Source organism: Dermochelys coriacea, chromosome 1 (genome assembly GCF_009764565.3).
Source record: "Dermochelys coriacea isolate rDerCor1 chromosome 1, rDerCor1.pri.v4, whole genome shotgun sequence".
Taxonomy (NCBI): Eukaryota; Metazoa; Chordata; order Testudines; family Dermochelyidae; genus Dermochelys; species Dermochelys coriacea.
Window position 1 is genome coordinate 181,154,030 of NC_050068.2, and position 25,324 is coordinate 181,179,353.

The following is a 25,324-nucleotide window of genomic DNA, read 5'->3' on the forward strand; positions in this document are numbered from 1 at the left end:
CACCTTATGTCTAACTACAAGAGACCATCCTTTCACCTCCTGCAATCCCCCTCTTCATTCACTATACGTCTTACAACGTCTTAAACCAATGAGGAGGGGGATTGCAGGCAGCCTGCTTCATAACACAACCCCAGAGCAGATCCATCCTGTGTAACCAATGAGACAGGTATCCTATGGAAAAAAAGAGCATGTGATCATGTAATTCAAGACTGTATTGTAATGCATACACATACATGAAGGTCAAATTAAGCTTGCACAAGCAATCTTAATTCTGGCATTTCCTAATTTAAGTGCCTGACTTTTTAACCTTAATATTCTTTTAATTGATTTTAAATGTAATCTTTTGTAAGTATTCAGTATGTAAAACGAACAACATATCATTCTTGAGCAGCAAACCACTAGATTGCTTCTGACTGCTTGAGGCAAATTCCTGATTTCAAACCCTACCAATAATATCTAGCGTTAGCCTCCAGTATTAGACTATTACACATTTTTTTAAATGAGTGAAGAAAACCACATATGCATTTATGTTTTACCTTTCTCACAGTTTATTTGCATGTAATTTTACAGTTTCTACTTCACATCACACATTTATTGCTTCTCTTGCACAAAAGTTTGACAAGGGCAATTGCCTTGCATTACATTTTGGAACGCTGGAACATGTGCCAGTAAAATCTACAGAATATATTAGTAGATCAATTTAACGTAAATATAGCAGATAATTATATTTTTTATTTCACTACAAAGTTTACAACTTTAGAAACAATAATTGGTTCCAGTTATTAAAACACTTCAGTGTACTTTTAAGCGTAAGTGTATGGGAATGCATTTATAGCTCATTAATGCACAATGAATTAAGGGGGGAAATGGAGCTGTGACATTACATAGCACTGTTGCATATGGAATTTGTCTTTCACATATCTGTTGCACAGAATACAGTAAGAATTGGGATGTTCATGAACCCCTTTTAATGTGAAATCTATCAAAAACTTTGGTTTCCCATCATGTTATATTATGCTGTCCCACTCATTCTTTTGTTTTTGAAATATTTCCAAGTTAAAGTTCTAATAAGTGTATTCAAAAATGTGCAAGGTTTTTGTCAATGTGGGCATAAATGTTTGGCCATTTAGAAGACTTACATAGAAGATGACTGATGTATAAAACTATGAATTAATACAGTGGCATAGCATATTAATAGCATATTGCTAATCCCAGAAGACTGTGGCAGGTGCTGGATACCCCACCGCCGAAATGCCACTGCAGAGAAGTGGCAGCGGGAAGAAGCGTCGCTGCCGAAATGCCACTGAGAAACGACAACACTTCTCGGCGACATTTCAGTGGCGGGGTGTCCTGCGGATGCACAAGAATGCCCTGGCGGACGCCATGGCACCCACAGTCACCGTGTTGGGGACCCCTGAATTAATAAAACTTTTTGTGGACATTTTCTCTGTTGAATATTTCTAAATTATAAAATTATATACATCATATTTTATATCATATAAAATAAAACTGTAAATCAAAATGGATTGTAAAGCAAAACAGAACCTTATTTTGGAGCATATACAAATACGTAGGTCAACATGTTTTTAAATTAGTGTAGCAAAATATAGCATTTGTCTTTAAATCTGTATGACTTTTTCAGAGTTAAAATGAATACTCTGCTGATACAATTTGAATATACAGAATCTTATTCTTTACTATGCTACACTTCTTGTAAAGAATTCACTTAGACAACAATTTCAGCCAGCACTCCAAACCATTTACTAGCTTGAACATATCAAAAAGCTTGGTTTGAATAACATAGATCTATATTTCTAATACTGTTTCTTCCTGGTAAGCAAAATATTTTTTAAATTATAAAAATGCAAGATCTACATTACAAGTGCTCCAAGTTAAATGGCAGCTTTAGGAAGCAGCGAAACCAGTGGCTACAGGGTCCTTAGATTTATGAGAGAGTATGTAGAAGAATAAATGTTCTTTTTAAAATTGTTTCACTTATTGTATCATTTCAGTAAGTGTAATAGTACTTAGCTCTCACAGAGCACTTCTCACCTCAAAATGCTTTGCAAAAGGTAGGCAAGTATCATGAGCCCCGTTTTTCAGAAATGGAACCTGAGGAACACAGAGTGAAATGACTTGCCCAAGATTGCACAACAGATAAGTGACAGACAGACATGACTAGAACCCAGGTGACATGTGTCCCAGTTTATCCACTAGCTTTTAAGATTTTACTGTGAAATTTTCATTAAATAAAAATGGCAGAGGACTGTATTCTTGATTGGAAAAACTGCACACCCTAGATGTATCTTGGAATTTGCTGCAGAATGGGATCCCTCAAACACAGAAGGCTGCCTTTTGTCAGATTATTTGTGTTTTACTTCAACATGCTGTTTCTCTTTACCCTAACAGGAGACAATGATCTGTAATGAGTATTTGAATTCAATACCAAAATGATAAAAAAGGATTCAAAGAAATTGCTGAAATCAGAGCAAGAACACTTTCAGTACAACATTGTTCCTGATAAGACACTGGAAATGACAGTTTAATTGAGAATGCCAGCTGCTCTGAAATGTTTTAAAATGTAATGCTGTGATATCAGAAATGCAAAGATGCATTTTTCTTTTTCTTTCATATATTGTCGCCTTGAATTAGATTTTAACAACTTGAGAGCACTGTAATTATATATAAATATTAATCCTACATTTCAATGACCTAATATTACTATGTTTAGTTTCAAAAAGCATTCATAGTGCGAACTGTGTGATGTTGAGTGCTGTACAATATTTCTTCTCCACATTTTGCTTCTGCAGTGATGGTTATGAATATCTTCAGTTCGGGATATCCATATTCTGGAGCACAATAGCCACTCTGCTTGGAATGTACACCTAATAAAAGAATGACAACAGAACAGAACATTAATTACACTTGACATGATTTTTCATTGGGGCTGTATAGATCACTACATAAACGAGCATTTGAGTATGAAACATTTTAGGGCATTAAAACTTACCAAACATTTTTTGAAATGTGCAATTAATATGAATCACATTAAGTGTAATTATTGATTGCCCACTCTCCCATGTCAGAGTCATACAAGACAATCTTAATCATAATAACCTCATTGTAGGATTTTCCCCCTTACTTAAGATCAGCCCTAGGGTGATATTCTTTGCAATTACCACTAGAGGGCTCCATTTGATTTACAATTGCCGATTTAAGATACTTGAGGACATCTAGGTTGATAGACTGCACTGTGATAAATTACACACTCTTACTGCAGCAAATGAACAGTATTGTGTTGTGAATTAAAGCTGCCCCAAGGTCTATGATGTCATTTCACACAGGTAAATACAAGAAATATAACACAGCAATGCATTTTTACCATTCTGACATCTATGGAATGTAAGTATCTGATAGAACAAAATGTTGAACATAGAAATTGATTCCAATTGATCATAGCTAAATTCTGATTTTCTAGTCAAATGATGATTTTATTTAACCTTTGGACATGATTATGATAAACAACTTGATTTATTTGAAAAAATTTCTCAAAGATGAAAAAGAATGTGACAATTATATTTATATAACATTCCTTCTAACCACAGATTAGATTCATAATGGGAAAAACATAGCAAAGTATTTGGTAAACAGTACATGTCAAGTTATGTGGGACTCTATTGACAAATACAGCTGATCATATATGCAGAACAACTTATTAAAAATGCAATTATAAAAAGTAACACAATTGAGGGTTATGGGTTTCAGTTTGACAATGTCCTTGTTTAGACCATCTTTCCTTCCCTTGGCATTCTTAAAATTCTGCTATTTTCAGCCATGTCATCTCCAAGTTAGAGCCTGACTGACAGTATTGAAAGGCTTTCAGAGTTCGCAACTGGAATAAAAGGCATAAAAGCAAACAGATTTAGAAAAAGAGAAAAAAAGAATAGCTGATCTTCATCGAACCAGACCGTAGCATATCCAATGCTTCTCAGCTGTCACTAGTAAACACAGTGATATCTCCTAAGGTTTCACTGATAAACAACTCGTACAAATCTCTTCAGGAGAAGAGGAAATACCAAATAAAGTTGGTTTGAGTCAACTAGTTCACAGAATAAGGTTTGGAAGTTATGGATTTACAGAGAAATTCATTATGTGGATTTAAATCATAGAGAGTTTTTCCAATTTCTTTTCCAGTAAAAATGATTCCACAGATGTGAAAAGTTACTACAGTTACAACTACAAAAATGAAGTTTGACAAAGGGAATAATGATGATTGTTCTGGTTGGTGTCCAAGTTAAGAACAAATCATTAAAAATATTATGCCACACGTTCAGCTGAAGTAAACTGGCACAGCTCTGTTGACGTCAATGGAATTATGTCAATTAACTCCAGTTGAGGAGCTGGCCCAATGTGACATCATTGCATTATCTTACAAACCAGAATTTTAAACATGTTTTCAATGGCAGTTTTAGTGGTTGGGAACTGTGCCAAATTTAGAGAGTTTGGAACCAAGTCTTCCGTTTATCCCCAGGAGAGCTGCAGCTCAATGAGCCCTACTGTACCTGAACTCCGCGCTGCCTATATGCCTGACTCCTGACTTACAGGAATTATTTCTAGCTACCGTCTCCATGCTTTTTCACAATTCGGCTTTGTCATAAATATAAAGCGAAGGGTAACAACATTCCTGTATACTTTGCTATAAAATCCCTCCTGGCCACAGGCACAATATCCTTTTACCTGTAAAGGGTTAAGAAGCTCAGGTAACCTGGCTGGCACCTGACCAAAAGGACCAATAAGGGGACAAGATACTTTCAAATCGGGGGCTGGGGGGGGAAGGCTTTTGTCTGTCTGTTCTGTGTGCTTGCCAGGGAGAGATCAAGAAAGTGAGCAATCCAGCTCCATTAGAATCAATAAGTACAAGCAAGGAAATGCGTTAGCTTATTTTTGTTTTGGCTTGTGATTTTCTCTGTGCTGAGAGGAAGGTGTATTCCTGGGTTTTCTTTTTGTAACTTTAAAGTTTGGCCCAGAGGGAAATCCTCTGTGGTTTTTAATCTGATTGTCATGTAAGATTATCTTTCATTCTAATTTTACAGAGGTACTTTTACCTTTTTTCTTTATAATAAAGGTCTATTTCTTTTAGTATCTGATTGGATTTTTTTTGTGTCCTAAAAAAACCCAAGGTTGGTTTGTGCTCATCTTGTTTATTCTCAAGCCTCCCCAGGAAAGGGGGTGTGGGGGCTTGAGGGGATGTTAGGGGGGAGTAGGAAGTCCAAGTGGTCCTTTCCCTGAGTTTCTCTAAATCACTTGGTGGTGGCAGTGTTACCTAATCCAAGGTACAAGGGAGAATTTGTGCCTTGGGGAGTTTTTAACCTAAGCTGATAGAAAAAAAGCTTAGGGGGTCTCATGTGGTCCCCACGTTTGTTCAGAGTGGGGAGGGAACCCTGACAACCCTCTTTGCTGACTCAAAACAGTGACAAAGATGCGGGCACCTAGTCACTGAAAAGTACAATCACACCAATGGATTTCACACAGGTTTTGTAGCACCCATCAGGTATTTAATAAAATGTTAAACAACAGTAAAACAGTTGACATCAACTACGACAAATATGAATATAGATCAAGATTAACTATAGTGCTACCATAGAAGTTATTCAGAAGACTTACCCCCCCCGCCCCCAAACTAGTATACATAGGTATTAGAGAGCTCTCATAAGAATAAGGGAAATTATACTATTGCAGAGACTATTGTATGGCAACTGCTGGCACACGCTGACTTCCTTAATGTCAGGGTGGTTAAGCACTGGAATGAATTACCCAGGGAGGTTGTGGAATCTCCATCACTGGAGATTTTTAAGAGCAAGTTAGACAAACACCTGTCAGGGATGGTCTAGATCGAGGCAGGCAAAATTTTTGGCCTGAGGGCACATCTGGGTATGGAAATTGTATGGCAGGCCATGAATGCTCATGAAATTAGGGCTGGGCCTAGGATGAGTGAGGGGATAAGGGCTCTGGCTGGGAGTGAGGGCTCTGTGCTGGGGCCAGAAATGAGGATTTCAGGGTGTGGGAAGGGGCTCAGGGCAGGGGCAGGAAGTTGGGGAGCGGGGCGGGGGAGGTGAGGCTTCCGGCTTTGGGTGTGGGCTCTGGGATGGTCCTGGGGATGAGGGGTTTGGGGTACAGGAGGGTGCTCAGGGCTGGGATTGAGGGGTTCAGAGGGTGGGTCAGGATCAGGGCTGGGGCAGAGATTTGGGGACTGGGAGGTCAAGGGTGCAGGCTCTGGGTGGTGCTTATGCCAAGCAGTTCCCGGAAGCAGCAGCATGTCCCCACTTTGGCTCTTATGCGGAGGTGCAGCTAGGCGGCTCTCTGCACTGCTCCATCCCCAGACACCACCCCTGCAGCTCCCATTGGCCGCGGTTCCTGGCCAATGGGAGCTGTGGGGGCGGCGCTTGGGATGGTGCAGTGTGCGGAGCCCCCTGGCTGCCCCTACATGTAGGAGCTGGAGGGGATCAGGCTGCTCCTTCCAGGAGCCACATGGAGCCATGGAATGCGTGGAGCGGGGAAGACCCCCAACCCCAGTGGGAACTCAAGTGCCGGATTAAAACGTCTGATGGATGTGGCCTGCAGGCTGTAGTTTACCCACCCCTAGTCTAGATAATACTAAGTCCTGCTAGGAATACAGAGGACTGGACTAGATGACCTCTCGAGGTCCCTTCCAGACCTATAATGTATGCCCTTTTGCAGCAGACCACAGCATGACAAGTGTACCTGCTTCAGTTTCCCCTCAGCCATAAAAGGAACACAGTCTTTCTCAATGTCCAATTCAAAAACCTGCCTCTAAGCATAATTTATTGTATTATTGTACATGTTCAATAGGCCGCAGAACCCTTGTGATAAAACCATCCTCCCAAAATCTCAATGTACAGCTTCATAGCTGTTTGCAATGCCCACTTTCAGGACATCTCCAATTCACCCTTCCGAGAGTCCATCTCCAGTCTGTTCCAAGACTCACTCTCTCCTTGGTTCCAGGGTTCCACTCTCCAGGCCATTCACCCGATTGTTCTCAGATTAGCTTTGCTTCTTTTCCAGTTTTTCTCTGGTAGCTCCAAGTCAAGTCTTGTGTGACAGTACTCCCTGTAGTGTTCCATCAGCCCAACCTCCCTGCCTGTGAGTCCTAACTGTGCTACTGTGATCCACCCTTCAGTATAAACCCTCTTGGTTTGGGGCTGGTTCTTCCTAGGGGCCTCTGTAAAAGCTCCGCGTTAACCTGGCAGATGTTCCCCAGCGTGGCCAGTCCTCCTTATTACCTATTTGCTCTTCCCAATGGCTCTCTTTTCCACCTTGCTGCTGCTGCTCCTATTTCTCCCAGAGTCTCTCCTTTCCTCCTCAGGCAGCTCTCACCTGCCCCTTTCCTAGCTGATCCATCTGTCTCAGTCTCTCCCCCATTTATATGGCCCAGGTGCCTTCTTATGGGAGGCAGCTAATCAATCATAGGTGCATTGGAGCCTGCTACCTCTTGAAGGAGCCTGTCACACTGTGACAGAGGAAAACACTTTGCACTATGGTTGCAAGCTCTCAATCTCCTCAGGCTGAAGACAGATTTCCATATTGACTGCAACAGTAGAAAACAGACGATGAAACAGAGCTGTCAGCCTTGACTAGACCTGGTGGGACGATGAGGGTTACCAGCCAAAGCCATTGATTTTACAACCTTCTGCCAGCAATCCCAATTCTCAGGGCTGAAGCATGGAAAATCCCAAAGTAAGAAGAAAGCAGAAAAGGTGTCCGACTGATTTTGAAGGAGACATGCTCTCTGTGTCAGGACACCATACTACCAACAAAGCACATGACACATTGGAGGAGTGGGGCATGAAGGGCTTACCTTCCTCCCAGGACACTGACCAAACACCCACCAAGAACTCTAAGAAGGTGTGAGGAATCTAAGGTTTGTGCAGGGTGTATAGGCTTTTTGTGTATAGACTTTTTATTTTCATTTGATCTAAATGTCTCCTACGCTAAGAGTAAACAGTGCATCTGTGTGTTTAAGAAGTCCCTTTGCAAAGTCTGTCCTTCTTAACTATTGCTTTGAACCAACAGTTCAACTATAATCCAGAGTGCCCACAAAGACAGAGCTCTGGGGAGAGCATGCATAAGCTACTGGAAGGCTTGCAGGGGTTCAGCACCAGTCTCAAGGCCAAGGACAGTTGCACTGCAGGCTCCCATATCTGGGAATTTGCACTCCAGTAATGCCCCTTCAACAATGTCTGGATGAAAGCTGTAGCTCACGAAAGCTTATGCTCAAATAAATTTGTTAGTCTCTGAGGTGTCACAAGTACTCCTTTTCTTTTTGCGAATACAGATTAACACGGCTGCTACTCTGAAAAATGTCTGGATGCTGATCAGAATCACTTGGCTTGAAAGCACAGGGGATCCAAAGGATGGGTCCAATACAGCTGCTTTCACTGTCCACAAGGGTACTTATAATACCACAATACATCACCATTGGGTAGGCCTGTAATACCACAATACATAACCATTGATTGATGCCACTAATTATTACATTTGATGTTTTATTAATGCCTTCCAAGACATGTTGTCCACTCCTAATTTAAAACTCTTAAAAGTCCACATAATACAGAAAATGCATTAATGTACTTAAAAACAATGAAGCAATCAAGATGGATGCATGACTTATGCAAAATACAATTCTATGTTTAACTCTTGTTCTATCTCCCCTTCCTTTTCTTTTATTACCAACATTTGGTGTCCCATGCAATTTAGACTGGAAGCTCATCTGCAGAGGACCAGGTCTTTATTTCTCTCTGTATGGTCACATGCCACTTTTTGGAGTTCAAAAACATACTTCGAATGCACACACAAACATTATTTCCTAAAATGTGGTGTTTATGGTTTTTAATTCCCAATTTTCATCTTCTTAAGGGCACTATAAGTACCAAAATATTTTACCTGTGAATTGCCAACCTAGACTGTGTGCAAGAAACAGCAGAAGGTTATATGTAATCAATGATAGCTTGACAAATGCATGCATCTCTTACACGCTGTAGGATTTATATCCCTTTATTCAAAATACATGTACTTGTAATTTCTTATGAAGAACAGGAATGTTATTCAAAGGTTTAACAGAGCATATAGACTAAACGGTCAAGATCATTTTAGAAGCATCCATCAATTGCTGTGTCTTAAGTGGTATAAGACATAAAGAAGGATGTTCTGGCCAAAGGATCAGACATACTTTAGCGTAAGAGCATTATCAGGTATTAGCTTGAATAATTTACATTTGGCTGATGCCAAAAATGTTTTAAACAGTGTTAAATGTGTCCTCATTAGGATTGAACAAGCCCTGCAGTATCCAGTTTGTGTTTCCAAGAACTAAGCCTTGCAGGATCCATTTGAGTGGACTTGTAACATCCAAACCTCCAAGAAAACAAGTTTCCTAGCAACTGTGCACTAAGGTTTATCTTGTGCTCTCTCCTCACTTTGTCTGTTTAGGAATTCACTGCTGTGGAAAAGAGAACATCTCCCCTCTCCTACTGCAACAAGGGGCAGAGAAGAGTACTGTGAAGACCTTAGGGACTAGAAAGCACTCAGTCTACTTTGTGACTGCCCCATCCTTATAACTTTGAAATATTCAAGTTGCTACTTGAAGATTCTCCAGAGGTGGCCACCATGTTGCATCCAAGAGCTGAACAGGGACAGGGTAAACACACAAACCCTTTCCTCCCAAAAGGCAATAAAGAGGAGATTTGTACAAGTAGTGGGGTTACGTCTTGGATTTAAGAACTGTATCAAACTGTGCCTGCTCAAAGTTTGTGGATTTAGGCTGATGCTTGTGCATTTGGCCAAAACTTATCCAGGTTTCAGGTGAGTTCAACATTAACATGAGCACAGACCTTGATCATGTCCCTCAAAGTCTTGTCTCCTTTCTTAAGCTATCAGATGGGTGACGGATTTTTGTGCAAAAATCCCACTCTTTCATTTGCTGCAGTTGTTCCAGAAGGGTCTTATTGGCCAACTCTTCTCCATTTACACACAGTCTCTGGATTATTTCACCCATTAACATGGTTTCAACTACAATCTTGATCTCCAATCCTCATCTGTCCCTTCCCTCCAATACCAAATCTGAGCCTGACTTTGAATCTCCTCCTTTATGTTTCATTGTCCATTGAAGTTAATGAGAGATAAAACTGAGCTCCTGGTTTTCCCTCCCAATTCACTCTGCACACCACCCATTGAATGCCCACATCATCCTCCCTGTCATTCAAGCCCATAATGTGAGATTCAAATCTTTGACTTCCCCCTCTCGTTTGCATTACAAAATCAAGTTGTGTCCAAATGTTGCCGCTTCTTCCTCCATGATATTTGTAAGATCCACTCTTTTCTTTCTATCCAGAAAGTCTTAGGACACATCCACACCCTCATTATCCCCTATATGGATTACAGTAATCTCCAGCCTCCCAAACACCTGTATCGTATCTCTCCTCTTCATAGAAAATTGGCTGCTAAAATCATCTTCTTTGCCTGTTCTAATCACTTCACCCAATTCTGAATCCCTCCCACTGAATCCTCTTCTGATTCACTAGATCAATTTCCATCTTCCTGGTCCTCACATTCAAGGTCCTTCATAACACTGCCCCTTCCATTCTGTTAGCTCTTGTCTCATCACATTGGCCCTCCAGCTCCTCTGCATGTTTGTCAGCTTCTCACATTACCTTCTCTGAACTAGTCCATAAGCTGACTATCCTCTTATCCTTCACAATTCACCTCTGCAAGAAAGCCTATCAGTAATCTATTATATGCTGCAGAGGGTTTAGACCTGTGTCCCTAAGGTCTAGGCTATACTTGCAAATTAGAGCACATTAAATCAGCCCCGGGCACCCTAACTCCTGAAGTGCCCACACTGGCAAAGCACTTAGAGCTCCTGGACCCCTCGGCTGGAGTGCTCTTGGTAATCTACCTCCACAAGAAGCATAGAGCTTTCTGCGCCCTGACTGGAGTGTCGCCGTGTCCATGTGGATGAATTATTGCATTACTGTGCTATGACTGTCCTTCAGAAACATCCCATAATCCCCTGAAGTCAAGTGGCCACTCTGGTCATTGTTTTGAACTTGGCTGCAGCCATGCGGATATCCCCGTTCAAAGCTCTGTTTCTGACAGCTGGGACACAAAGCAAACCATTACTGTGAAATGCTCTTGCTACAGAGTCAGGCAGAGGGGGGTGGGTGGATGGGTGTGTGTGTGTGAGAGAGAGAGAGAGAGAGAGAGAGGTGGAGGCTGATGTTGGGTTTCCCCCTTCCCCCTCCTGCTGTCTGAATTTACAAGATAGCATGCTGACACACACTGCCCCTCGTGCTTTGCAAAACCCTTTCAAAAGCATGCTGAAGCCACTTGCACACTGGGATAGCTATCAAAATGCACTGCTCTCTGTGGTATTGCAAGAGCTGCTAATGTGGACATGCTCCACAGTCACAAGGAGCACATTTAGGGTGACCAGATGTCCCAATTTTATAGGGGCAGTCCCGATTTTTGGGTCTTTGCTGTTTGGTCACCCTAAGCACAATGTGAACACACAGCAGCGCTTTCCCTGCTGCTGTCTCTGAAGGCTGGTTTAACTCCCAGTTCACTGCATCTGCAAGTCATATTTGCTCTCAGTCACATTTCAGAACAGAAAATGACTATGGGAGGGCAGAGTTGTATTAAGACCAAGGTTTCTAACCATCAGAGGAGTGAAGTTTTGGAATAGCCTTCCAAGGGAAGCAGTGGGGGCAAAAGACCTATCTGACTTTAATATTAAACTCAATAAGTTTACGGAGGAGATGGTATGATGGATAACATGATTTTGGTAATTAATTGATCTTTAAATATTCATGGTAAATAGGCCCAATGGCCTGTGATGGGATGTTAGATGGGGTGGGATCTGAGTTACTACAAAGAATTCTTTCCTGTGCATCTGGCTGGTGAATCTTGCCCATATGCTCAGGGTTTAGCTGATCACCATATTTGGGATCGGGAAGGAATTTTCCTCCAGGGCAGATTGGAAGAGGCCCTGGAGGTTTTTTGCCTTCCTCTTTAACAGGGTCACTTGCTGGAGGATTCTCTGCTCCTTGAAGTCTTTAAACCACGATTTGAGGACTTGAATAGCTCAGACATAGGTGAGAGGTTTTTTGCATGAGTGGGTGGGTGAGAGTCTGTGGCCTGCGTTGTGCAGGAGGTCGGACTAGATGATCATAATGGTCCCTTCTGACCTTAGTATCTATGAATCTATGAAAATACCTAATTGAAAGGCCAATAATGAAATTGGCAGGGACAAAGACATGCAGACTGGCCAGTGAAATATAGTCTTTGATAGATGGCTATTAATCATTACTGAGAGTTTTCGTATCCTCAATGGGCCATCTGTTAGAGAAAGCAGAAAGTTGTGTTAGGGCTTGCCTACATGGGGACACTCAGGAAAATTAATCCAAATTAATGTTTAAAGTGGATTACTTAAACCACATTAAACCCTTCTGTGGATGCTCTTATTTAGAATTGAAGTGGCCTTAATTCGGTTTATCTTAATTCAGTGAATTAAGGTCCTTTTCATGGAATTGAACTAAACCAAATTAAGGCCCCTTTAATTCTGAATAAGAGCATCCACACAAGGGTTTAAATGAGGTTTAATTCATCTATATGAAAAGTACATTTGGATTAATTTGCCCGAGTGTCCCCATGTAGGCAAGCCTTAAGTCACAGATGAGTATACAAGATATATGGGGATGGTAGGCTCTTTAACATAACAAACATTTGTAATTTTTCAGAATGGTCTCAACTTAGTTAGGTAAATAACTGCAGCTATTGCAAAGACTATCACAAGATTTCTCTTCTGTTTTCTCTTGTGCTATTTTTCTATAATTTTGTTTACAGAAGAAAGGGGAAACAAGGAATGAGGTGGAACTAAAGAGAATATGATACACTAATTCTGTCTACTGGAAAAGTACCAGGTGTTTTAGAAGCCATTCCACTGTATGTTTTCTTTCCTCAGAAATCAAATAATCTAAGAACATGCATGAATAGAAACTAAAAAGCTTTAATCATCAGGTACACAATAGGTGGTAAAAATATCAGAAGAGCTGACTGATATTAAAGATCTAACCTTTATTTTATCCCCTTCTCTTTTAGAAACAGTTAATTTTCTAAATACAAAGCTTATTCTACATAATCTTTATGGTATAAAAAAACCCAAGCAGCTAAAGACTACATCAGACCCTTGAAAATCAATGCACAAATCCTTGTCATGAAAGTTATGCAAATGACTATTTTCAAAGATAAGGGTCACGAAGTGCTTTATAGCATTTCACTCTATGATAATGCTTTAGTCTATCAACTGTCTCAAGGAATGCAGAAAATTGAATTCTAGTACTGAATATTATATGTTAGAGCCAAAGTGAAAAGTGACAATAAGGATTTGTCTTCATACGATTCACAGTCGGTTCTATTTATTTAGGACATTCTCAAAGTAACCCCAAATTATAATTATGTATTTATATATTATTTGGGGTTACTTTGAGAGTGTCTAAATTAAATAGAACTGACTGTGAATCACTGTATTTTATTATATATTGGAAACAGACTATACGAATAAGTGCATAAGGAAAATCGAATAATTCCCTATCTTAAAAAAGGTGACATTTTTCAAGCTACTTCAACACAACTAAAGCAAAAGTAAAAGCTAAGTTTAAGTTTTACTGATAGGTATATAATTATGCTTTTTATAAAATCCATTCTACTTTGCTAGTGGCTTAGCTGCAGGCCAATTATAACAGAGAGGATTATAGTACAGTACGTTAGCATGAGCAAAAATATCAGTAAAATATATATTGCAAGATCTACATATATATCTATGGTTATAATAGACAGGAACAATTTTTTTTTGTATGTGGACATTGTTGATGCTCTGAAGCTGGAAACCCCAGAATTACTATAAAAACGATGGCTTTATATTTTCAGTAAAAGGACTCACAGGAACAATTGTCAGTGTTGTTACTGTACAAAATACCTTTAAACAGCTACACGATTCACTGTTCCTTTATTATTTTCATCCATAAACCTCCACTAAAAAAAGCAATGTGCCCTGAATGCAATGAATTTAAATAGAGTAAACACTCAGATATTTGATAGGCATGATTTGGTATATTTTTGAATATATGTTATACTTTTCTTCATTTGAAACTCCAAGTCACACACATATGCACTGCCACCAAGAACTTTCCGTCTCTCCTCAGTAGGTAGTCACACTAGCTATAGAGCTGAGTGAACACTTGATTTTTCAGTTTGGTGGCTTAACTGACAAATCTGACGTTTGTTTGTTTGTTTTGGGTTGAACTACAACTGATTGTTTTATTTTTCCTTACAGAAAAATGTTTTGTTCAACCTGAAATGAATTTCTCTTTTTTTTTTTTTGAAGTTTCATTTTTGGGTGTTTTCTTTACTCTTAGAATTTTTTAAAATAACGATCATTAAACTTCAGAATGAAATATTTCAGAATAAAATGTAAAAATATTTCCCTTTGAAAAAGTAACCCCCCCCCACATTTCAATATTTTTTAAAAATCTTATTGGACTGAAACTATTTGCGAAATTTGACAAAGTAATAAATAGCTTTGTTCGACAGAAAACGTATTTTTAGAAAAATCAGCTGGAAAAAAAATTGAACAGTTTTTTACCTGACAAAAGTAGAAACCATATGTAAGATGCTGTCAGTTATAATGAGCAAGCACTGTAATTAGCTCCCCACTCCTCATCAAATTTTAAAAGGAAAGGGTGAACCAACATAATTTACCTAGACATTCAAAAGGCTTTGACAAAGTCTATTACAAAAGGTTATTAGGGAAAGTTGTCATGGTATGAGAAGTAAAGTATTGTCCCATATAGGAACTGGCTAATAGTAACAACAGTAATAAAAGGTCAATTTTCATTATGGCAAAAGGTTAACAGTGGGATGCCATCAAGATTCCACTGTAGGATCAGTGGTATTTAATGTATTTTGTTAATGATTGGGAAATGGGAGTGAGCTTCGAGATGGCAAAATTAGCAAATGAGAGCATTTAGATAGGTCAACAATGGAAAAAGATTGAGTTATTTTCTGTTCTGTTTGTTTTGAAGCCCTTAATGGTTTTCAAACCTGCTCCTTATTACCTTTACAAACAAGTATCTGGGTTCACATACCATCATCCCACTTTTAGTCAAAGTTTACTGGAACGAGTCCTACACTCCAGAACTTAATCTTCAGCCTCTCCCTCCCTTCCACATGTGTCTCACTTTCTTCCTGCTCATTTTCTAACATCACTTTGAAGATGTCCCTTCTAAAAATATTACTGAATGAAGATTACGCTCTATATATTATCTTTCCTTTAAACTTTCCATGTTTATTTGGGCTTAAATTTCCAGGAACAGTATTATTCAGTATATATTTTTATTTTCTTGTATAGTGCTTTCACAGGTGGCTTTATTTAAACAAAACATTTCAGATGCAATCTTAACTATGGTGCAGATTGTGTGCCACCATAATAATAATGTTTACTATTTTTATCATTTATTATTGTAGTGGAGAGGAATTCAAACTTTTGAAATGAGGAACCTATAGCCCTTCTCAAGCATCTTCTTGAGAAGACAAGATAATTTACCAAACAGTAAAAAACAGTTGAAAATGTCAACACTAAGTGGAGAAGGTAGCCGTACAACTTTCATTAATTTCAATGAGAAATTGAATGGTGAAATAACCTAGTCAGCTTTGAAAATATTAACTATATTTTTAATAATGCCCCCCAAAGATGACTGTTTAGCCAAGGATTGGGATCTAAATTGATATTTACATAGGCTTTATTTTAAAATAGAGATTGAAAGCTCTAGCTACCATACTGGTTCAACTATGTTAAGTACTAACATTTCATCTGTTTTTTTTCCCTGTCTCTTTCCTAAAACTTGGCTTCCTTTTACTGGCACTTTACCTCCAACTGGTGGCTTCTTACGAGGTTGCCATCAAAGTTGCTCTGTGAATTGGATCACTGGGGGATATAAAAAAGTGAGGTGACTCTCACTCTTGGGATTCTGACATTGATGTGCCATTGCCACGCCACAGCTTGTTCTCAAAGAAAATAACAACTGCTTTTGCCTACTGACGTATGCCTTGCATGCTTTTCTTCCTTAGTAAGTCCCAGCGCTCTTAGTAAGTCCCAGCTTTCTATTTCATGTCTGGACATATCTGCTTTGCATTTGCCACATTCCTCATATAAGAATTAAAAATAGTATTTACATTCCAAGTTAAGGGTAACAATTGTAAGTATTATAAACAAGTTAGTAGCAGAGAGTTCACCAATGGCTACAGTAGTGGGTTGGGACTAGAGGTCTGGAAGCTAGAATTCCTGGAGCTCTCTGTTGTTAAAGAACCTTGAGAAAAATCACAACTTCCTGATGCCTCAGTTTCCCTATTGGTAAAAATCAATAGAAATACTTACCTGCACCATACAGGCGCCATGAGCCTTGGATATTAAATAAATATTAACAAAAGCAGATGATGGAGCAAAGATATGAGGTATCTGAAGGGAAAAGCTCAGACTCTCGGATGGAAGCAGGGCTGGGGAATTTTGAGGAGAGACTGGATGAGGAAAGTGGTCAGTGGAAACATGTGACTCAAAGAACCAGGCAGAGAAAAAGACGGGCTAGTGAAGGAGAAATAGAGCTTAGGAACAGGTTTGCAGAGTTGGAAAATGAAGAAGGGGCTCAGCAGGTAGTCGCTGAAGGTGGAAGGGTAAGGAAGAAGAGAAGAGAGGCTAGCCCTATAGAAAAAGGGGAAGAGTCAAGGGAGACTACACCAAATATGAGCCCCAGGAGGATACAGGATGGGTTGAAGAGAATTGTAAGGGAAAATAGGAATGGAAAGAACTTGCAGCCAGAGGGAACAGGGGAGAGACTGGAGAATAGCACTGTCACCAGGAAAAGGCAGGTCTATGTGATCGGGGACTCTTTATTGAGAAGAATAGACAGGCCTGTAACTAGAGCTGATCCTGAGAATAGAAGGGTGTGCTGTCTTCCGGGTGCTAAGATAAGGGATGTAGACCTGAGGTTGAAAAGGATCCTCAAGGGAGCGGGAAAGAATCCCCTAATTATCCTTCATGTGGGAACAAATGATACAGCCAGATTCTCGCTGGAAAGTATCAAGGGAGACTATGCTAGGCTGGGGAAGACGCTTAAGGAAATTGAGGCTCAGGTGATCTTTAGCGGGATCCTTCCTGTTCCTAGAGAAGGGCAACAAAGGTGTGACAAGATTATGACTGTCAACAGATGGCTTAGGCAGTGGTGCTATAAGGAGGGCTTTGGGATGTATGGCCACTGGGAGGCATTCACGGACAGAGGTCAGTTCTCTCGGGATGGACTTCATCTGAGCAGGGAAGGAAATAGACTTCTAGGATCGAGGCTGGCACAACTGATAAAGAGAGCTTTAAACTAGGAATTGGGGGGAGATGGATGGGAGATGTCCGGAAAATCTCCACGCCAGATTTTAGCATTGAGAGGGAAGAAGATGAAGTAAGAAAGGATACAGCCATGGGTAGGAGAATGTATATAAGGAGCGAGGGCGGTGTGGATACTAGTCTAATAGGTTATAATGGCTGTAGAATGACTGTGCCTAATAGGGTACAAAATGTGAGCGAGGCCAAACAGCAAAAATTAAGATGTTTATACACCAATGCGAGGAGTCTAGGTAACAAAATGGAGGAACTAGAGCTACTGGTGCAGGAAGTGAAACCAGATATTATAGGGATAACAGAAACATGGTGGAATAGTAGTCATGACTGGACTACAGGTATTGAAGGGTATGTGCTGTTTAGGAAAGACAGAAACAAAGGTAAAGGGGGTGGAGTAGCATTGTATATCAACGATGAGTTAGAATGTAAAGAAATAAGAAGCGATGCAATGGATAAGACAGAGTCTGTCTGGGCAAAAATTACATTGGGGAAGAAAACTAGTAAAGCCTCTCCTATGATAGTGCTTGGGGTGTGCTATAGACCTCCAGGATCTAATTTGGTTATGGATAGAGCCCTTTTTGATGTCTTTAATAAAGTAAATACTAATGGAAACTGCGTGATCATGGGAGACTAACTTCCCAGATATAGACTGGAGGACCAGTGCTAGTAATAATAATAGGGCTCAGATTTTCCTAGATGCGATAGCTGATGGATTCCTTCAACAAGTAGTTGCTGAACCAACTAGAGGGGATGCCATTTTAGATTTAATTTTGGTGAGTAGCGAGGACCTCATAGAAGAAATGGTTGTAGGGGACAATCTTGGCTCAAGTGATCATGAGCTAATTCAGTTCAAACTAAATGGAAGGATTAACAAAAATAAATCTGCAACTAGGGTTTTTGATTTCAAAAGGGCTGACTTTCAAAAATTAAGGCAATTGGTTAGGGAAGTGGATTGGACTGAAGAACTTATGGATCTAAAGGCAGTTGAGGCCTGGGATTACTTTAAATCAAAACTGCAGAAGCTATCGGAAGCCTGTATCCCAAGAAAGGGGAAAAAATTCATAGGAAGGAGTTGTAGACCAAGCTGGATGAGCAAGCATCTTAGAGAGGTGATTATGAAGAAGCAGAAAGCATACAGGGAGTGGAAGATGGGAGGGATCAGCAAGGAAACCTACCTAATTGAGGTCAGAAGATGTAGGGATAAAGTCAGAGAGGCTAAAAGTCGAGTAGAGTTGGACCTTGCAAAGGGAATTAAAACCAATAGTAAAAGGTTCTATAGCCATATAAATAAGAAGAAAACTAAGAAGGAAGAAGTGGGGCCGCTTAACACTGAGGATGGAGCGGAGGTTAAAGATAATCTAGGCATGGCCCAATATCTAAACAAATACTTTGCCTCAGTCTTTAATAAGGCTAAAGAGGATCTTGGGGATAATGGTAGCATGACAAATGGGAAGGAGGATATAGAGGTAGATATTACCATATCAGAGGTAGAAGCGAAACTGAAACAGCTTAATGGGACTAAATCGGGGGGCCCAGATAATCTTCATCCAAGAATATTAAAGGAATTGGCACCTGAAATTGCAAGCCCATTAGCAAGAATTTTTAATGAATCTGTAAACTCAGGAATAGTACCGAATGATTGGAGAATTGCTAATATAGTTCCTATTTTTAAGAAAGGAAAAAAAAGTGATCCAGGTAACTACAGGCCAGTTAGTTTGACATCTGTAGTATGCAAGGTCCTGGAAAAAATTTTGAAGGAGAAATTAGTTAAGGACATTGAAGTCAATGGTAAATGGGACAAAATACAACATGGTTTTACAAAAGGTAGATCGTGCCAAACCAACCTAATCTCCTTTTTTGAAAAAGTAACAGATTTTTTAGATAAAGGAAATGCAGTGGATCTAATTTACCTAGATTTCAGTAAGGCATTTGATACCGTGCCACATGGGGAATTATTAGTTAAATTGGAGAAGATGGGGATCAATATGAACATCAGAAGGTGGATAAGGAATTGGTTAAAGGGGAGACTGCAACGGGTCCTACTGAAAGGCGAACTGTCAGGTTGGAGGGAGGTTACCAGTGGAGTTCCTCAGGGATCGGTTTTGGGACCAATCTTATTTAATCTTTTTGTTACTGACCTTGGCACAAAAAGTGGGAGTGTGCTAATAAAGTTTGCAGATGATACAAAGCTGGGAGGTATTGCCAATTCGGAGAAGGATCGGGATATTATACAGGAGGATCTGGATGACCTTGTAAACTGGAGTAATAGTAATAGGATGAAATTTAATAGTGAGAAGTGTAAGGTTATGCATTTAGGGATTAATAACAAGAATTTTAGTTATAAGCTGGGGACGCATCAATTAGAAGTAACGGAAGAGGAGAAGGACCTTGGAGTATTGGTTGATCATAGGATGACTATGAGCTACCAATGTGATATGGCTGTGAAAAAAGCTAATGCGGTTTTGGGATGCATCAGGAGAGGCATTTCCAGTAGGGATAAGGAGGTTTTAGTACCGTTATACAAGGCACTGGTGAGACCTCACCTAGAATACTGTGTGCAGTTCTGGTCTCCCATGTTTAAAAAGGATGAATTCAAACTGGAGCAGGTACAGAGAAGGGCTACTAGGATGATCCGAGGAATGGAAAACTTGTCTTATGAAAGGAGACTTAAGGAGCTTGGCTTGTTTAGCCTAACTAAAAGAAGGTTGAGGGGAGATATGATTGCTCTCTATAAATATATCAGAGGGATAAATATAGGAGAGGGAGAGGAATTATTTCAGCTCAGCACCAATGTGGACACAAGAACAAATGGGTATAAACTGGCCACCAGGAAGTTTAGACTTGAAATCAGACGAAGGTTTTTAACCATCAGAGGAGTGAAGTTTTGGAATAGCCTTCCAAGGGAAGCAGTGGGGGCAAAAGATCTATCTGGTTTTAAGATTCTACTCGATAAGTTTATGGAGGAGATGGTATGATGGGATAATGGGATTTTGGTAAGTAACTGATCTTTAAATATTCAGGGTAAATAGGCCAAATCCCCTGAGATGGGATATTAGATGGATGGGATCTGAGTTACCCAGGAAAGAATTTTCTGTAGTATGTGGCTGGTGAATCTTGCCCATATGCTCAGGGTTTAGCTGATTGCCATATTTGGGGTCGGGAAGGAATTTTCCTCCAGGGCACATTGGAGAGGCCCTGGAGGTTTTTCGCCTTCCTCTGTAGCATGGGGCATGGTTGACTGGAGGGAGGCTTCTCTGCTCCTTGAAGTTTTGAACCATGATTTGAGGACTTCAATAGCTCAGACATGGGTGAGGTTTTTCATAGGAGTGGTGGGTGACATTCTGTGGCCTGCGCTGTGCAGGAGGTCGGACTAGATGATCAGAGTGGTCCCTTCTGACCTTAGTATCTATGAATCTATGAAAAAGTCTTCACAATCCTCTGATAAAAGACATGATGAAGTGAAAACAACTATTCCGCAATGAAAATGGCTGAGAAACATAATTCCCACAAAAACAATGACACACTCTTCACTGTCAATTTACAAAATTAATTTAGCGCTCAAAAAATGTGATGGGGGCAGCCCTGGGAATGGAAGTCCTCCATTTAACTTCAGAACAGATATGGCACAGCAGAAACAGTATTGACACTCACATGATACAGTGTAATCTATTACACTATGATATTATGATATAAATCTAATATGGAAAGATACAGTACATACTTCCTCATGCTGACAAACCAATGTGGCTCAGTCCTGAATCACATGGCTCACTTCCAATGGTGAGTTTAATAATATCCATGCCTTTTCAAATCTTAGTTTCGACTAAGACTGAACAAGAGTGCCAGCTGTGTTTGTAGTTTTTTGTAATGTAGATATTTATCCAGTAGAAACTTGGCTAAGACAACCAAGTCACTTCACATATGCCACTCAAGAGCAGAAAATGGTTATACAATATATTGTATACACAGTCAGGCATCATTAGTAGATGGAACAAAAATCTCAGAATGGAAAAATGGCAAAATAATAAAATAATAATAATAAATAATAAAAAAAATCTCCAGATTTATATATGGCTAGTGATTGTGCTTTCAAAATAAACATTCTGATAAGGTGAAAGGCAGCTTCTGACAGAAGAAGTATACAAGGTTTGGTTCAAAGAAATTACAATATATACCTGACCCTATCTGTGGCAGTGTGTGGAACCCTTATGTCAGCCTAGAGCTGGAGCCCCCTCAAATCATTTTGTGGGAATGTGTGATGTCAATTCTACCTTACATAGTTTTTATGCCAGCTAAGGAAGTAGAAGCCTCTAGCAAACACATGATTTGCTCAAATCCAAATTTGTGGAGAGGGGTGGTTGTGGGGAAGCAGAAATGCAAAAATGAGAGTTTCTACCCAGCTCTAATCACAAGGTAAGCATGCAAAGTTATTCATACATGAAAATGAAGCAAATGAATATGGTGATTATCACAGTGATAACTCAAATGCATATTAAAATAGTTTCATGCATCTTTCTCTGCAAAGCATATTTGAATATAACAATAATTTTGTTCTAGGAAGGTGCAAGCAAATTTAAGTGGAATGTCAAAGAGAAAATCAAAACAAATCATACCCATCACTAGTGGCCTTTAATTTAACCTACTGCTTTCATGCTAACACCCATTTTGGAAGACTTCAATATCCTCCCTCAAAAAAACACCAACAAACAAACAAAAATTTCAATACATCTACAGTCATTTTTGTTGACTCCAAATATATCAAAATTGCTTGAGAAATAAGTTACATAATTAAAACAGAATGAAAACTTTTACTTACCAAAAGAGAATTAGATCGATAATTATGTGAATATTTTTCAGTGAAGTATTCTGTATTGTGGTCCAGTCTCTGATGTCCTCCATATTCTGGTGCATCAGAATCCAGCACAATTTTATACTTAAAACAATTTATTAAGGAACTATCACTGTTATTAAATGTAGAAAAATGCTGTGTGACATTGCACATCAATATATTCCAACATTTTTTTTAAAACATTCAAGAGGAGGAAAAGGGTTGGGAGGATGGGGAAGAGATACTTAACTATAGAAACTCCACACTTGTATCTTAGTGTTTTCTTATACACTAAGTTATAGCATTTCTTTTTCCTATTTACTGAAATTTCCATCTTATGACAGATTCCTATGAAAGACAAATGTGATTTAGTGTCCTTTGCAATTTCCTGTCAGTGATTATAAGAAGGTATTTTTAAATACTTTAGTTTAGGCAGATATCTATGATTAACTACACCAATCATTCAATGGAACAAACAATGAAGAAAAAGTGAATTGGACTAAAACCAGTATTTCTTAAAGTACCTTGACAATGACAAATTGCCAAATATCATAGGCTATTGTGATTAGTGGTATATTGTCATCTTTAAACTGGGTTCAGTGAGTCTTGGATCAAGTGAGTTAATCTGATAGTGATGAAAATATATAATTTTAGTCTAAATAAACTGGAATAAAGTTAATTAATACAACTCTGTCCACAGGTACAGTACAGAAACCTATTTGTTTTTATTTGGGGACAAATAAATGTATTGTTAACTGAAAACTTTTTTTTAAAAAACAGTGTGTTTGGCCACAATTATACAAATCCAAGGATGTAATTTATTACCACGATATAATTGTCACGCTCTTTGGAGTGGTTCACGACCATGAATGTCAGCCTCAGGGTACGCTGTCAAAAAGCAGGCAGAAACCACAAACTGGTTGTATGTTCTATAATTAGATTTCATCAATCCAGTAAAAAAAAGTGAACTGAAACACTATAACAGTCTTACCACAGAGTCACATACAGTCCCCTTGGACACTCCAGTCTGTCTATCTTGCCACTCAGGCAAGCTGGACTCAGTGATAGTTGGCTGCCACACACTAAAGATCAGAAAAGATTCAGGTTGCTTCCAGTCCCAAGAGACTTAACCCTGATCAATTTGTACCTCAGATATCACACCAAAGACAATGCCAATCCTATAGCAAACTAACTAAGGATTGATTAACTAGGAAAAAGAAACAAAAGAATTATTTAAGAGTTAAAGCAGGCAACATATATATGCAAATGAATTACAGTCTATGGTTCCAAAAGGTGGCAGTTGTAATCTGTCACAACTGAATGTCTTTTAGGGTTTACCCAGGTTGATCCTGGGGATGTCTGCTTTATTTCCTAGCTCCAGCCCTCAGAGTCCAAACATCAAAAGAGGGATGAAAATTTTTTATTTCCCTGTTTTATTTTCTTCTTCCGACATTCAAGATGAAGGGATTGGCTTTCTTGCACATAGCACCCTTACGGCTGCGAGAAGGAGATTAACCAAGTCTTTGTAATTTGATGTTCTACAATGGTTTGTTCAGTTTTTCTTGATAGGTGTGTGTGTGTGGCGGGGGGAGGAGGGGGGGAGAACCACTCCTCCTGCCTGGATTCACAAGTTAAGAGCAGGCATTTTTACAATTATAAAGTAAAACTTGTATATTACTTTATAGCAGGGGATACAGACATTCCAAGTACGATTAATGCATGCATCAATTTACAAGTGTTTTATAGAGTCTAAAACACATTCTTACAAGTTTAACACCTATCTTGAATAATACTAAATGTACCAGTGAGCTGGTCTGGTTCCCAGTATGAATTGGTCAGTGCTCAGCTGATATCTATAGCCTTGGCAAGACCTGGCACCTGGTCTGCCAGGGTCACAACAATAATTAAGGGATGGACTAAGGTATGGAGTGCTATATAAAAGAATTTAGCAGCATATGGAGGTAGGATTTTTTTGCATAGAATAAAAAACTGAATCTAGATGAAAAAGGAAGAGAGAACTTTACGTGCATCTCTTGCAGGCAGCCAAGAGGGAGAAATATATATAACAACCTTAGCTCTGTCCAGGAGTCTGTGCTATAACCATAAAATTACAATTACGGCATTTTACTGGATATGGTCCCAGATTATATTAAACTGATTTCTCTCTCTCTCTCTCTCTCACTCACACACACACACACACACACACACACACACACACAGAGTTTTGGGGTCACACACACACACACACACACACACACACACACACAGAGTTTTGGGGTCACATTTAGTAAAATGCCTTAATTGTAATTATATGGTTGTTGCACACACTCCTGGACAGAGTTTAGGTTCTTGAGCAGGGGAGTTAAGTGTATATTTCCATACCTTACCATGTTTGGATTTCTTTTAGCTGTAACCTTAATTTTTAAATTTCCAGAATTTGTAAAGTTTCAGTTTGGGACAACTATAACATCCCTGTAATATTTTTGGCCCTTAAGTTACAGAAGCAGACTTTCAATCTTAGCTAAACAGTAACACTTTTTGGTCTTGGAATATATACAGCAGATAGGAACATGTCTGAAACAGTGTTTTGTAATCCATCCACTTAATTTTGAACCATAGAAGAATCTTATTTCAATGGAGGCCTACACTAATAGGATTACAGCAAAGTAAAGCCATACTCTTTCATTCAATGACTCTTAAACTGCTCTAAAGCGTCTCTGTTTGCTCAGCCTTTCATTAAAGTGCCTGCTCAAAGTCCAAGGATTTTGATGTTAAGAGAATTATTTATATCTTTCTGCACTACTCTCTTTATATAAGTTGATGAAGCTTAGAAATTTTCTTCAAAGTTACAATCCACTCAATTTAAGTGCCTAGTAACAAGAAAGATGGTGCTTAAAAAGTGACAATACAAAAAGCAGACCAAACTAAAAAGTAAATGAAATGTTATTTTGAGATATTTCAATCATTCAATCCATGCGATTACA

The 25,324-nt window shown here is 39.2% G+C and overlaps 1 protein-coding gene across 4 annotated transcripts in view; it reads right to left on the reverse strand.

Annotated features, from left to right (window-relative positions):
* Positions 1 to 530: 530 nt before the first annotated feature.
* GBE1 (1,4-alpha-glucan branching enzyme 1) overlaps positions 531 to 25,324 on the reverse strand; it is a 274,774-nt gene continuing 249,980 nt past the window's right edge. For 3 of the 4 annotated variants that reach the window (XM_043509634.1, XM_043509617.1, XM_038403530.2), the window contains 2 exons: positions 22,329 to 22,446; positions 531 to 2,885 (listed from right to left, as the gene is read on the reverse strand). In XM_043509634.1, coding sequence (XP_043365569.1) covers positions 2,829 to 2,885; positions 22,329 to 22,446 — 175 coding nt within the window. In that variant the 3' untranslated portion in view covers positions 531 to 2,828. The remainder of the gene's footprint in view (positions 2,886 to 22,328; positions 22,447 to 25,324) is intronic. The other variant, XR_006279482.1, reaches the window with a different exon arrangement.